At 37.7% G+C, this 16,265-nt stretch overlaps 1 protein-coding gene across 1 annotated transcript in view; it reads left to right on the top strand.

Annotated features, from left to right (window-relative positions):
• man2a1 (mannosidase, alpha, class 2A, member 1) overlaps window positions 1–16,265 on the top strand; it is a 516,515-nt gene that overhangs the window by 262,231 nt on the left and 238,019 nt on the right. Inside the window, exon 7 of the mRNA XM_028804824.2 lies at window positions 12,999–13,185. Coding sequence (XP_028660657.1) covers window positions 12,999–13,185 — 187 coding nt within the window. The remainder of the gene's footprint in view (window positions 1–12,998; window positions 13,186–16,265) is intronic.

Raw genomic sequence — 16,265 nt, 5'->3', positions numbered from 1 at the left:
AATGGAAATACCCATAATGCGTTCCGAACCTCCCACTGCAACAATTACTTAACCTTTTCATAATAAAAAAAGGGTTGAATAATGTGCATAATTTACCAAAACACCAATAATTTTTCTAATGTACTAACCAAAAAGTTATAAAAAGTGCCTAGCCTACCAGAAACAACAATTTCATACTATACTCACCGTTTAATTTGACATCTTTGGGCTGCAGGAAGGGAGGAGGAGGAGAATGAAACGGAAGGTTTTTTTAAAGGCTTTCTTTAACTTGCGCTCAGGCGTTTGCAATCATTTTAATAGCTTCTTTTGCGTTAATTTTAATCTCCTCCTGCCTACAAGTTATTCTGATGAGAATTTTTCTCAGCATTTCCTTGCGATAATTCACTTTCAAGGTGCGAATGATGCCCAAATCCAATGGCTGAAGCGCTGCCGTGCACTTGGGTGGGAGGAATTCAACTGGAACTTTATTTAAATGTGGAAGCATGTTGTGGGCAGCACAGTTATCAATCAGAAGCTGAATCATCCTTTTTTTTCTTCATATTGTGAGGTTTCTGAACTCTTTTGAGTAACTGCTCTGTGAATGATTCATTCAAGCATTTCAAGGTCTTTAGGGCACTTCGTTGTAATGAAAGTATCTGCTGAATGTACTTCGTAGTAACGAGATTTCTATAGACTTGCATCATATGGGGAAGCTGTCGGGACCATAAAAACACTTTGCTGTAATGAAAATTTCGTTGTAAAGATATTCGTTGTAACGGAATTTTACCTGTATATAGATAAATCACTGCACTGACCAAAAGTATGTCCACAAACACATGTATCTGGGCTCCAACTGACGCTTACTAACGCTCTCGGCTGTTTGTTTACAATCGCGCAAGCGGATACACGTGACCGCATTCAGGTCGTAACGCAAGATGTTGGTCGTAAATCAAAATAAAAATGTTGGTCGTAAATCAAGTTGTTCGCATGTCAGGCCAGTCGTATATCAAGGGTCGACTGTACACTCTTCTTTTCTCAGTGGATCTGTGCCTGCCTTGTACAGTACATGTGCATTCATCGCTGCCAGGTCAAGCATGCTGTAGCACACAACAATCAACCACCTGCGTGTTCCTGTTTGCATTGAATAAGTTCATGCCTTCTGGTGCATGATGTCAATGCAGCACCGGGGGGAAAAAAGAAAGTGACAAATATATGTGACATTTTGAAGAAATCATTGTATGACCTGAATCGTACTAATCAGAAAACATTGTCGCACTAACGCAATATTATTTGAAAACGAACAGTGTCAGATCGGGTGTAAATTTATGGTACTTGTAAAAGTTGGCTTTTTTCAGTTTAATTCTCTAGTCACTTTCACGCTCTCCCTCACTCCCATCCCCCGATCTGACTCTAATTAACAGCATCAACTTAATTTTACACCCGATCTGATGCTGTTCGTTTTCATAGACAACATTGTCGCAATAATGCAATGTTCTGATTGGTACTATTCAGGTCATAAAATTATTTCTTCAAAATATCACATATATTTGTCACTTTCTTTTTTCTTTTTATTTCTATTTTTCTTTCTATTTCCTATTTTTATTTTTGTACATATTTATTTATTTATTTTTCCTACTATTAAAGTCTTACTCTGTTGGCCTAGCTTTCTTTCTCGGGGTGGGGGTGATTTGTTTCTAACCTAGTTTTGTAAAACTTGACTTGCTTGTATGGAATGTTATTTGATTTTAATAAATTCAATAAAATTTAAAATAAATAAAACATCCAGATACTACTTCCTGCTGTATTAGTAGTCAGAAGCCCACTTTCTCAGCTCAGCTGGATAAGTATTCAATTCTGACTTCGAGACTGAGCTTCATTGTCAATCTCTTCATGTGTGGAAGGTAAAATGGAAAGTGACTCTGAGTGTTATATTGTCGGTGACAAGATAGCAAGAGTGTTCTGGATATTCAGCTCTGCTTTGAATTTCTACTTCTTTATAACTAGATTCTTCTGTTCCTTTTAAACTGGTCAACAAGTTAGGACCACTGCTTCAGCATTTGTAAATGTCTGTCTCAATGAAAATTTCATCCCCATTAACATGCTTCAAACTCAACTTTTCTTCTCCTAAATTGCAAATTGTGTAATTCTCATTTGCGAACCCTAGATGTTGGCCACATGGAACAACTCCGTTACAGTTCTGGTCTTAGCTTATATGCATTCTTCAGGTTACAGTGCACAAGAAGCATGCTTTGTAAACATTTTGGTGCATTCAGAAGGTGCTTACATAAGGTCACATCCTCTGACATATGAATACAGTAGAATTCTGATGCATTCCTTCTTGATTTGTGTAATTCCTTTCTGATGTGCTTGAGAAGTATAGAAAACTGATTTCCCTCCATACATTACAAAACAACTAAGGCTGGCTGGAATGATTTTGGATAAGAGAGACATTTGGAAACATCATAGTATTACAGGACAGGGCTGGATATCACAACGTGTTGCATGTTGATTAGTACAGTATATTCAAGTAAGAATTTCATTATACTATGTGCAGATAGCAGTAATTACCCTATGAAGTAAGAATTTCACTATATTTTGTTCAAACAACAGTAATTACACTGTAAGCCTACAAATGAGATACTTGAATTGTGACACAGCAATGGGAACCATTGGGAACTTCTTTGGGAACCAGTTCATAGTGGTATATTTTTCATTATATCTTCTCAGAGATTTCTGAGTCCCAGGCAGCTTAGACTGGCTTCTAAGTTACAAATCCAATAAGTCATTACACTGCTTTTATGTCACATGGTGCTTTATATTGGGACACTTCTTTCTCTAGGTTGCTGGCTGACAGAAAATAGCCATGAAGCTCTTGAGGTTTTTTAACACTCGGCCTCAGTTTCATCTGTCTGCAGCAGTCTTCTGTATTGGCTCCACTGCGGCCTTCCAGTAATTCATGCTGTTTTCTTTGATAAATCTCTGCTGCCAGTGAAACACCAAATGGCATCCAGAATGATGTCACGTAGTTGCTCTCATCATGAAGCTTGCATTGTAAGATCGCTTTTCTTACATTCAGTAAAGTGAAACGTTTAGCCTTTGGGATCTTGGACAGCACATCCTCAAGCACAGGCATTTTGCAGTATGACCTTCAAAGGGCCCGACTGAGATGTTCTGAATCAATACATATCTTCAGCTTGTCAGACTTCATGACAATCATGATTACTAATCCATTCTGTGGGCTCACTCTATGGGCACTAAATGACCATCTGCCTTCTACTTATCAACTTGTTCTTTCAGTGTGGCTTTCCCAGCCACTGGCACATTTCTGGGTGCACACTGCACTGCATCCAGTTCAATGTGAACATTTTCTGGTACTGATTCCACAGGCTCATTATGCATGCTATTATATTTTTGGTGAGTGTTCTTTGCTGTTTTTCTCCACAGTGTACAGGTCAGCTGGAATACTGAAATGAATGAGGCCAAGGAGCTTAAATGTGGACCGGTATAATAAAGACTGCCAGTCAGCTTCCATTGTTTCAAACTCTAAACTGTGTTGTCTGCCATGCACTATGCATCTCGTTTGAAAAAGTCCCAAGGAGTTCACAAGTTGCCCTGAATAAAGTTTTAGTTTAGTAATACTTAGACGTTACTTATTTGAGTGTGTAAGCCTCATGTTATCTTAAAATCTTATGACATTACATGTGGCACAAGAGCTGAGGCTTGTCGTTCATTTTTAAGGAAACCAAACTTTTTATGCTGTTGGATTAAGCCAATGCATTCATTTGTGAAGAGTCAATCATTGCCAATCTCGGGGTGTGCCAGGTCAGTGGTGTGAAGCTTCTTCTAAAGTCAGTGGTGGATTAACAGGTCATGGGGCTCTATGAGCAGACAGTGTTGGGGTCTTATTACTTTACAAAAAAAAGTTTGCTTTAATCAACTTTTTTAAGTCTTAGTGATGTAGCAATGTTACATTTCATTTCAAAGGTAATGTGCAGGTCACATTACTTTAATCAAAAAAATGTACTATAATTCATCAGTTACAGTAAATAACTGGCCATTGAGCTGGCAAATATTCAGCTATTAAGAAACAGGCAGAATCCTAGACGACTGTACTGTTTATATCAGTGAAATGAATACAGTAGACAATTAAAATTCATTATCAAGATTAAATTACACTATTTCAGTTAAAGAATGGTTTTTGGCTAAATTGCTTAAAAACTTGCTTGGCTCTCCATTGTGTATGCATACTGTGTGTACCTATAAATCTGCCAGAGTTCTGTGGTTTTCTTTTGCTTTTCAAGCACATCAGAATGAAGTGATTGGTAGTGCCAACAGACTGTATGCTGTTTCCCATGGGATGTAAGATCTTCTCTGTGCCAGTACCAGCATGCAGTGCTATCCACAGGTTTTATAGTACAAGCTGATTGGTTTGATGCAATAACGCTGTCTCTTGAGTTCTGTGGATTTCGGTCTCTGCTAGGCTGCATGTCTCAATTGCTTTTTTTGGTGTCAGCTGTCATTCCCTCAATAATCACCAACATGTGCTCTTCTCAACAGTATTCAGCACTGTTTGGTCTGTTATCAGTAGCTTGTCCTTAAATGCTCAGTGTTTTGCCCTTAATTATGTGATAAAGCTGAGCTTATTTGCCATTTGTTTGCAGCTTTGAATATACAGTATATGGCTTGTCAGTAATCTTTTTTGCTAGTTTGACAAGCTCCTGAAGCATGTTCATGATAGCAGTCCTGTCACTGGGCTGCTCCAAAGTCCCACTGAGATTGTGCTTGGGGGCAGTCTGTCCCCATGACTATCCTTAACCTGACTACCTGCACTGGCCGTTTTTTCTCCGTAAGGCTGGTTGCCATTCTTTAACCCTCAGATTCTCCTGATATTTAAAGGCTGCCAACTTCATCTTTGTGAATAACACCTTTTGGAGTTTGGGGGAGCTGACTATGATTTATTATTAATGAGACTTGCAACTGAAATAACCTCAGAAGACATGCGGTTCACAGTCATGTATAACACATGCATTTTGTATCATCGCCAATAAATTAAATACAATTACATGTACGATATAGGAAGAGTGGCCCAGTGATTAATGCTGCTATGCTACAGCTCCCTGAGTTTGAATCCAAACATGTTCATAGTCTGTGTGGAGCTTTCATGTTTTCTTCATTCTACACATGGATTTTTTACCCAATGCTCTTGATTTTTTTTCTCTCCCACATCCTTCCAAAGGTGTACATCTTATGTTATGAGCCTGCTTGTCACCTGAATAGGTTAGGAATCCCTTGATTATGAGGATTTGGGTGAATAAATGGGTATCCACTGTTTTATTAGAACAAGTCTAGTTAGAAAAAATCAGAAGATCAAAAATTCAAATTATATTGAATATTCTGTCTGCTACAATTACAGTAGATGGGGATTAGATTTTGTAACAACAGTCACTGTGAAAGTTACTGCATAAAATATAAGCTAGATAAAGTAAATACTGAGATAAAAGCCTTTAGAATTTAAACTTTTAGCTTTCTTAGTTTGACATAAATGCTAAAATCATTTATTTAAGTGTAAATCTTCATAAAAAAACTGAATGTCATATTTTGACACATTTATAGAATCAAAGAGCTCTGGGATATATTTTAGAAACTATTTCTTTTGTCAGACTTTGCTGAAAGATTTCATCAAAGCATCTACAAATGCTATCGGAGCTGCTGCTGATTAGTAATGAGTATGAAATGAAACTGAAGTGACATCAAATTATTCCCCTCGTTTAATCTGCAGACGAATAGAGTGTGTAACTGCAGCCTTAAAAACAATTTTTTTTTATAATCGCTCATTAATCATTGTGACAAACAGTTAGTTAGAAAACTGCTTCACTCAGCCACTATGTCTGTTAGAAAGAAGAAAAGAAAGGTATCAAAGTACAGAGGAAAAAAACTAGCAGAATGAAGAAAGACACATAGCCAAGTTTAAAAGACTTAATATTCTAAGTGTCTGTCCTTGTTTTAATGAATAGTACATTCTAATAAACACACAATAGACAAGTTGTCTAAAAAGTATTTTTTATAATATTGAAATGACTTTTGTATTAATAATGCTGCCTAATGTTGGATCAAAAGCGATTTGTAAATGCTAACTGTGAGAATTTGAGCACAGCAGAATTTCACTACCGTAAAATTCTGTATATAAATGAAATAGTTAGCCCTCAAAAGAAATTTTTTTCCTGTTTTTGTCATACTGTGCAGCCCTTGTGTTCAGTGGGAATGGGCCGATGTCCTGCAAGAATGCTTCTTTTTTTCTTTTCTATATTTTGCCAACATATTGCAGCTGCTTGTAGTTTATAATCAATAATTAAAGATGATCTAAATGATGACTAAATATTGTAACCAACAAGAAGTAATATTTAGTAGGATATAATTAATAAGATGGATACAAGCTTTACTGATTAATGAATTAACTATTTTCCTTTTGTCATTTTTAGCATCACATTCTTTCCAGTTATATTAATGTCTTTTCTGTCCTATAATTCTTAGTAACACTCAAAATTAAATTGTGTTTTTGAGAATATAATCAATAAGCATTTATAGACTTATATGCTTGCACATAATTGTAATGATCTGAGACAATAGACTCATTCAATAAGTTCACATTAAATCAGTTATAAATATGAAATTAGGAAGAAAGTGATATGTGTAGTGCTGGACAGCACATCCTTTATTTTTTTTTTTTACTGAAATAAAATGAAGAATTGGTGCAAAAAGTATATACTGCATCATCAATGAAAAGTTGTTGGTAGGAAATGCTGCAGAGACAATATTGATGATTTAGTTCTTTAAATTAATGTGACTGAAGTAAGTGCACAATATTTGGAGAAATGTTCTGTACTATGTGTGGTTAAATTATAATCTGACTTCTGTGTTCTGATGTAATTTGTACAGCAACACGCGAGGAAATGGCTTGTGTTGAATGGTGGCAGCTGGGTTTTCAGGCAGTCATCTGACATTCCACTTATTTCTGTCTTGTTCTGTTCACTTGAAATTGTTAAATATCACTATATATACATTCAGTTTATATTTTGTTCACCAGATTATCTTCTCTATCATGTTTTTTCTTTCCCATCTGCCATTTCTATATATTGTTTTCTGAAGAAATGACGTTGAAACTGATTTTTTAAAAAATACATGCATTTCTGTTTTGTTGAATTAATTTTAAAGGATATATTAGTTCTGTCTAAAGTGGCTTTATATTTTTATAGATTACTAACAATTAAATAGCTTGCTCAAGGGCTCATTCTCACCACTACAGACAGAGCCTATAAAAAGTATTTATCTTCTTGGGAGGTTTAACATTTACAGGTGCTGGTCATAAAATTAGAATATCATGACAAAGTTGATTTATTTCAGTAATTCCATTCAAAAAGTGAAACTTGTATATTAGATTCATTCATTACACACAGACTGATGTATTTCAAATGTTTATTTCTTTTAATGTTGATGATTATAACTGACAACTAATGAAAGTCCCAAATTCAGTATCTCGGAAAATTAGAATATCAATTAAGACCAATGCAAAAAAAGGATTTTTAGAAATGTTTGCCAACTGAAAGGTATGAACATGAAAAGTATGAGCATGTACAGCACTCAGTATTTAGTTGGGGCTCCTTTGGGCTGGATTACTGCAGCAATGCGGCGTAGCATTGAGTCGATCAGTCTGTGGCACTGCTCAGGTGTTATGAGAGCCCATGTTGCTCCGATAGTGGCCTTCAGCTCTTCTGAATTGTTGGGTCTGGCGTATTGCATCTTCCTCTTCACAATACCCCATAGATTTTCTATGGGGTTAAGGTCAGGCGAGTTTGCTGGCCAATCAAGAACAGGGATACCATGGTCCTTAAACCAGGTACTGGTAGCTTTGGCACTGTGTGCAGGTGCCAGGTCCTGTTGGAAAATGAAATCTGCATCTCCATAAAGTTCGTCAGCAGCAGGAAGCATGAAGTGCTCTAAAACTTCCTGGTAGACGGCTGCGTTGACCTTGGACCTCAGAAAACACAATGGACCAACACCAGCAGATGACATGGCACCCCAAACCATCACTGACTGTGGAAACTTTACACTGGACCTCACGCAACGTGGATTCTGTGCCTCTCCTCTCTTCCTCCAGACTCTGGGACCTTGATTTCCAAAGGAAATGCAAAATTTACTTTCATCAGAAAGCAGCAGTCCAGTCCTTTTTGTCTTTAGCCCAGGCGAGACGCTTCTGACGCTGTCTCTTGTTCAAGAGTGGCTTGACACAAGGAATGCGACAGCTGAAACCCATGTTTTGCATACGTCTGTGCGTGGTGGTTCTTGAAGCACTGACTCCAGCTGCAGTCCACTCTTTGTGAATCTCCCCCACATTTTTGAATGGGTTTTGTTTCACAATCCTCTCTAGTGTGCGGTTATCCCTTTTGCTTGTACACTTTTTTCTACCACATCTTGTCCTTCCCTTCGCCTCTCTATTAATGTGCTTGGACACAGAGCTCTGTGAATAGCCAGCCTCTTTAGCAATGACCTTTTGTGTCTTGCCTTCCTTGTGCAAGGTGTCAATGGTCGTCTTTTGGACAACTGTCAAGTCAGCAGTCTTCCCCATGATTGTGTAGCCTACAGAACTCGACTGAGAGACCATTTAAAGGCTTTTGCAGGTGTTTTGAGTTAATTAGCCTGATTAGAGTGTGACACCAGGTGTCTTCAATATTGAACCTTTTCACAATATTCTAATTTTCCGAGATACTGAATTTGGGACTTTCATTAGTTGTCAGTTATAATCATCAACATTAAAAGAAATAAACATTTGATTAAACATCAGTCTGTGTGTAATGAATGAATCTAATATACAAGTTTCACTTTTTGAATGGGATTACTGAAATAAATCAACTTTGTCATGATATTCTAATTTTATGACCAGCACCTGTATATCATTATGTCACAGTGAATCACCGTGACTAGAATTTGGCTTTTTCAACACTTAAACATTTAAAGACTCTTTAATATCAAAGTGAAGACAGATCTCTGCAGCGTGACTAAAATAAATTACAGATATACAAAATAATTGATCACATAAATATTCACCCCCTTTTTAGTATTACACATCTAAATCATCACTGATGTCTATCTGTCATGCAGACGGCAGTTTGTGAGACTCAAGGACTGTGTTAATGATGGCGGTTATGAGCACCACAAGGAGCAGTCCTGTCTCCTTTTCTCTTCACTATGTACACCTCCGACTATAAATATAACACCAGGTTATGTCACTTACAGAAATTCTCAGATGATTCTGCACTTTTTGAGTGTATTGATAAAGAGGATGAGACAGATTATAGGAGTCAGGTGGAGAAGTTTGAATTGTCTACACCTTAACATCAGCTAAAACAATGAACTGGTTATTGACTTTCTCTGCACTAAGGAGCCTCTATACCCGGCCACTATTCAAGGAGTGGATGTAGAGGTGGTCTACTCCTACAAGTACTTGGGGGTCCACATCAGTGACAGGCTGGACTGGTCTCAACACTGAGGAAATATATAAGAAAGAGCAGAGCAGGCTCTGTTTTCTTAGGAGATTGTGTTTTTTTTATGTGTGTAGGAACATCCTTCACATCATCTACAACTCTATAATGGCCAGCGTGATTTTCTCTGCTAGTGGTGTGCTAGCCCAGTAACATCACTTTAAGATAGGATCAACAAGCTCAGATATGGAATGTAATCTGGACATCCCCGGAGGCAGTAGCGAAGGAGAGAATATACCGAAACTGAGGGCCCTTATGAACAATGCTGCACTTCCTCTCTCTGACACATTAGCATTGAGTACTTTCAGCCAATAAATTAAATCATTCACCAGAAGTGTGTCAAGAAATGTGACGAGGGCTCATTTATATGAACAGCAATATGTCTTCATAATGTCTCATTGGGACTGAGACAGCCAAGTCAGAAGTTTTCTTTCTTTTTAGTCATACTGGTGTGTGTTCAGACCACACGTTTTTGTATATATGTTAATTTCTCAATTTATGCATTTATTTAAAAATAAAAGGAAAAAGGCAAATTTCCCCCTGGGGACAAATAAATAAAGTTATATCTAGTAGGCTTTAGATTCACAGAATTTGCTAAATGGAGATCACTTGTCTGTAGTCAATGGGTTTTAATTGATTGTAGTATAAAAGCACTTGATCTAGAGCAAGAGTTCCCAAAGTGGTCGATATTGACCCCCTGGGGTCGATTTGAACTTTCTAGGGGTCGATAGTTTCAATGAAAAAATTTGGGGGTCAACGACAGCAAAAATAGACCCCCTTACTACTGCTATTTGTTTGTTACTTCAAAATATCTATGATTCCAATAGGTACCTAATTAAGAAGTAAAATCATTTTAAAAAAACTCATTACATACCAAATATGCGAACGAAAAGGTAAAATGTGTCATTAAAAGAGTCACACATAAGAATGCATGAAAATACATGTAGCACAAACATGTCTGTTCATTGTCTTATCGAACATATCAAAGCAAGTGCGGATATGAAAAACCATTGCATGTAATTAGGGGGTCGATGGTTTTAAAAGTTTTTGGTAAAGGGGTCTGCGGCTGAAAAAAGTTTGGGAACTCTTGATCTAGAAGGTCGTTCTTGTGGAGAGTCAGCATTGTGACCTAACCTACAGTGAAGACATCAGAACACACCAAGCAACTCCATGAAAGGTGACTGAAAAGCACAAGCTTAGGTATTGAGAGACTCTGAATATTCCTTGAAGTCCTGTTAAATGAATCATTAATAAATGGAAAGAGTATGGCACATCTGTAAATCTGCGAAGAGCAGGCCACCCATTAGTCCTCTGAGTGACCATGCACAAACAAAACTAATGGGGGAGGCCACTTAGACACATATGAGAAGATACAAGCTACTGTGTCAGAGATCAGAGTCTTTGCAGACAGCAACTCTTTCTTGGGTGCTTCACTAGTCGCAGCTTTATGGAAAAGTAGCAAAGAGAAAATGACATGACATTCTGATGTCAGCAGGAGGAAAGTTCTATAGTCTGTTTTTGGCCATTAGACAAAATGCCACATTTGGTGCAAGCCATATACTACATATTAACAAAAACACATTATTCACATGGTGAAGCATGATTGTGGCAGCATTGTGCTGTGAGAATGATTCTCTGCTTTAAGCCCTGGATGATTTGTGAAGGTAAAATGAATGGAGCAAAATATGGGGAAATCCTGAAGGAGAAACAAATGTGGCCTGCAAGAAACCCGTGCCTTGAAAGAAGATTTGTTTTCCAGCATGACAATGACCTCAAGCTACAGCTATACAAGAATAGTTTAAGAGCAACAATGTTAATGTCCTGGAGTGGTTGAGTCAGAGTCCCAGATCTCAATCCAGTTGAGAATTTGTGGCTGGACTTGAAAAAGGCCACTCACTCACAATCCCCATACAACCTGACAGAGCTTGAGCAGTTTTGAAAAGAAGAATGGCAAAAAATGTCAGTGTCCAGATGTGGGAAACTAACAGAGAAGGGCCTGTGCACACAGACTCAAGGCTGTCATGACTGCTAAAGGTGCATCTATTGAATACTGGCTTTAGGGAATGGATACTTATGAAATCAAGTATTTTTTTTTCTTGCATGTGGAATTAATTTAGATCACTTTGAAGGGATTTGTCTTCAGTTTGACATTAGTGATTCTTTTAATAACGATTAATGTCAAAAATGTGAAAAATCCACTATAATGAAATATTATCCATCCATTATCCAACCTGCTATATACTAACTGCAGGGTCACAGGGGTCTGCTGGAGCCAATCCCAGTGAACACCGGGTGCAAGGCAGGAAACAAACCCCTGGCAGGGCACCAGCCCATTGCAGGGCGCACCCACACACACCAAGCACACACTAGGGATAATTTAGGATTGCCAGTGCACCTAACCTGCATGTCTTTGGACTGTGGGAGGAAACCAGAGCACCCGGAGGAAACCCACGCAGACACGTGGAGAACATGCAGACTCCACGCAGGGAGGACCCAGGAAGCGAACCCAGGTCTATGAAATATTATCCATCCATCCATTTTCCAACCCGCTGAATCCGAACACAGGGGTCACGGGGGTCTGCTGGAGCCAATCCCAGCCAACACAGGGCACAAGGCAGGAAACAATCCTGGGCAGGGTGCCAACCCACCGCAGGACACACACAAACACACCCCACACACCAAGCACACACTAGGGCCAATTGAGAATCGCCAATCCACCTAACCTGCATGTCTTTGGACTGTGGAGGAAACCGGAGCGCCCGGAGGAAACCCACGCAGACACGGGGAGAACATGCAAACTCCACGCAGGGAGGACCCGGGAAGCGAACCCAGGTCTCCCAACTGCGAGGCAGCAGCGCTACCCACTGCGCCACCGTGCCGCTATGAAATATTATGTAACAGTAAAATATAAAAACGTCCAAGGGAATGATAACTTTTTAGAGACACTGTAGTATAATACTCTGTATCTTGGTGGCTATTCCTCCATCTCCTTAAACTAAATAGATTGTTAAATAAATAGTTCTGTGATTTAGTGCAGAGAAAGATGACCCAAGTGAATGATCACATTTTATGTGAAGCTGAAAAAGTCATTGAGTGTCATGCTAATTGGTGTTAATAAACCCTTTGATGCTCTCCTGTGCCCTGGTTGTGTCAAAGTGCTTGTTGAGTAGGAGGTAGTGTATTCCACTTGAAGTTCTTCTGGCCGCTGTCCCTGTGGTAAAAAAAACTTTGCAATAATTTGAAAATAATCTTTTGCTATAATTTTTTTTTCCACTAATTGCCACTTTTTGTAAAGGGATCAAATTCTCAAACAAATGAAATTTTATGTAAATTATGTAATACACAGAGATGCCTCCAAATCTTTTTAGACTTTTAATCAGATGTTGTGATTTAAAAAAATTCTTAAGTTATGGTATTCTAATCTTAGAAAAAAAAAAACAAAACAAAACTCCACTAAATGATTTTTTCTTTCCTCCCAAACAGATGAAGGTTCAAACACTGATATCTTGTGCCACATGATGCCTTTCTACAGTTATGATGTCCCTCACACTTGTGGTCCAGATCCCAAGATATGCTGCCAGTTTGACTTTAAAAGGCTTCCAGGAGGCAGGATCAGCTGTCCGTGGAGGGTTCCTCCTGAAGCAATTCATGATGGCAATATTCAGCAGAGGTTAGTGTTGATTCTTGGTACATGTTATTCTTTACAACATTACTAGAACATGATTAGGTGAGCCTTTTGGGTCCTGAAATTGTGCCATTCGGTTTTCTTGGCTGTCTGACAATTTTGTATTTTTAACCATACTGAATTGCCTACAATGTTAAGCATCCTAGATTTAACATGATAATATGACATTTTAATTTTGTTTCTTTCTAGCTGTGAAATTTGATCTCTAGTTTTGTATAACTGAAAATGCAGTTGCTTACATTTTGAACCCTTACAGTATATGTTCATCTGTCTGGTAAAATTAAGGAGTAGGAATAGTGGGGACCAGCAATACATAGAATGTACCAGTCATTGCAGAACTGGCAGTTAGCAGCAGGCATCTAATTTTGGTCCTTTTGAAACCAGCATTTCCTTTCCCTTTTCAATTATCATAACTGAATGCTACCAGTTGTTTATAAGATTATTCCATTTTTATCTTGGAGATAGACTGAAATTTTTGAAGTGCACAGATTGTAAGCTTAATCTTTTGCAGTGCTCTTCAAACCTAAATTAAGCCTTAATTTTTCTTCTGGATCCCAACAGGCTTGTCAGTGGTAACTGATAGATCAGTTTTGATACTTTTCAGAAACATGGATCTATTGCTGCAGTACATTTTGTACAAGGTGTTGTAACAAACAATAGAATTATGAACCCTGTCTGAAATGACAAAGCCTCCAGCAGAATATACATTTCTTCGTTATTATAGGTTTAGGTCATTCCATATTACTTGGAGGTTTATTACACAAATTAAACACAGATATGTTATGTAGGGTTTTTTTTTTTCTGGCCTCACAGTGATAAGTATAACTTGTGCTATTCTCAAAATTATCCATTTTATGTTTTTTTAATTTACCTGTGAAATTTAGTCTTGTAATTTAAGTAACTAATATATATATATATATATATATATATATATATATATATATATGTTTTTATATATATATATGTATTTATTAGGCCTGGGAGTTAACACATTAATTATTGAGATTAATGTGTCCTGTTTAACATGTTAGAAAATATTGCATCGAGATGATCATGTCAGGCAGCACTTTGGTCAGGGTGGCATTTTCATATAGTTTTCATTTATTTTTTTATATTATGAAACAATAATACAAGAAGGTTAAGTGTGAACCTAGAGAATTATATACTGTACACATCCAGTGCCATATTTATATACTATCTTTAGAAATTTTGAGAAATTAAATTTTATATAAAAGTTTCAAATTACACTATTTACAATGCATTGACACATGTCAGTAAATGGTACTGGTATTCATTTCCTTAATTTATACATACATGCACAGGAGTAGTCCTAGACCAATACTACAAATAAAGTAGCAAAGGTACAAATTACACTCTCTGTCCTTTTTTCATGTCATGTTTCTGTAAGAAGATCAAATCAATGTCATATCACATACATGCAATATGTTTTCTTTGAGTGGCAGTAAAACTAGTGTCTAGCACCTCTGTATTTAAGCTGTCAGTCTCCCAGGTAGCTTACAGTGCTTATTACTCTAATAAAGTGTGTAATGCTTATCCCGACCAATTATTAAAGTTTGCAGAATGCAACATAACATCCAAGTGATGCACAGTGTCAGTTTTTAAGTGAAATAGCAGCTACAGAGATCTTTTTTTAGCATGCCAGGAGCAAAGATGTAGGTAGAGCAGTGTTTTCCAACTGTTTTTCTATGGTGGCACACTTAGTAACCTTAAAAATCCTAAGGCACACCATTATTCTACCAACCACAAAAGCATTAAATCTATACACTTGCTAAACTGTCCGAAGGGGTGAGTCTGAAGGAGCGAGACTATCAGAGACGCCGGCAAAAAAAGTAGTGTGGAGCTTGGCATTCACAGACACAGCACTTAGTGAGCACTTTGGATGCATTTTCCCAGCTGCTTTGTCCCTTTGCCTGCTACATACAGGTAGTCCTTTATGGCACACCTGGGTAGCTCTCATTGTGTACTGCTTGAAAAACACTTGTTTAGAGTATAATTATAAACTTGTTGATGGTAATGAACAATTGATGGCATTTGTGGAGTTTCAATGCAGATTTAAATGTCTCCCCATTTAACACTAGAATTACCAGAGCCTACGAAAAAACTCGCAGATGCGGCCCACCTTAAATCCATTTGCACCTCTCCCTAAGCGTCTTTTGTCCTGTAAATGTGCCGATTAAGACAAGCAGCCTGCTATTCCATCCCCCACCACCGCTGAACATGCACAAAGTTCTCCCAGCTCATGCCTTGATTGATTATCTGGGAGTGAAATGCTGGAGTTTTACAGTGGAAATAATAGATCGTTATTTGGAACATATGCATTTCATGTGTGTTCTGTTTCTATAATAATCTGTGTAAACACATTGTTAAAACAGAAACATTTGTCATATTTTAGTAGTAAATGACAAAATGTTGGCATAAACTATATAATGTGTGAAGCCTGAAGTCCAAAGATCAAATAAACACTTTCACAAAAGGTTCAAGGATGATACAACAGCTTCCGTGGCGTAGCATTAAGATTTGCTGACTTGTAATCAAGAGTCCCCGGTTCGATCCCGTCTGCCTCCTGTATTTGCGGTTTTCAGTAGTGAGCTGCTCTTATTGTTAATATTATACAGTACACACATACATTTGGTTTGCGTCTGTAACAGACGGTGTACAATTATAGGACTTGTGAAAGTTACCGTTTTTTTTTTTTTCACTTTTATTCTCTCGGTTACGATCACAATATATACTACCGCCCTAGGGATCTGACGCTGTTAGTTTTTATTTGAAACTTGGAGTAACTGTAGATGTGAGTGGTGTTTTGAGGCAATGGAACTGGACATTCTGTGATCTGGAGGGATAAAAGCTGACACACACACGCTGGTGAATCTGCCTTCTTCGTATCTCACCGTCACTTGATTTTTTTTTATTCAGTTTTGTTGAGTGTTCCTGCTCACGCTGAATTAGTATGCAGCTTATGGTCTGTGATGTCAAAAAAAAAAAACAAAAACAAAACAGAGACATAGGTATATATGATATTTGAAATTATTCATTTTATAACC

The sequence above is a fragment of the Erpetoichthys calabaricus genome, chromosome 7 (assembly GCF_900747795.2).
Source record: "Erpetoichthys calabaricus chromosome 7, fErpCal1.3, whole genome shotgun sequence".
Classification (NCBI taxonomy): domain Eukaryota; kingdom Metazoa; phylum Chordata; class Cladistia; order Polypteriformes; family Polypteridae; genus Erpetoichthys; species Erpetoichthys calabaricus.
Note: the sequence above shows the minus strand (reverse complement) of the source record. Positions and strands in the feature narration are given on the sequence as shown.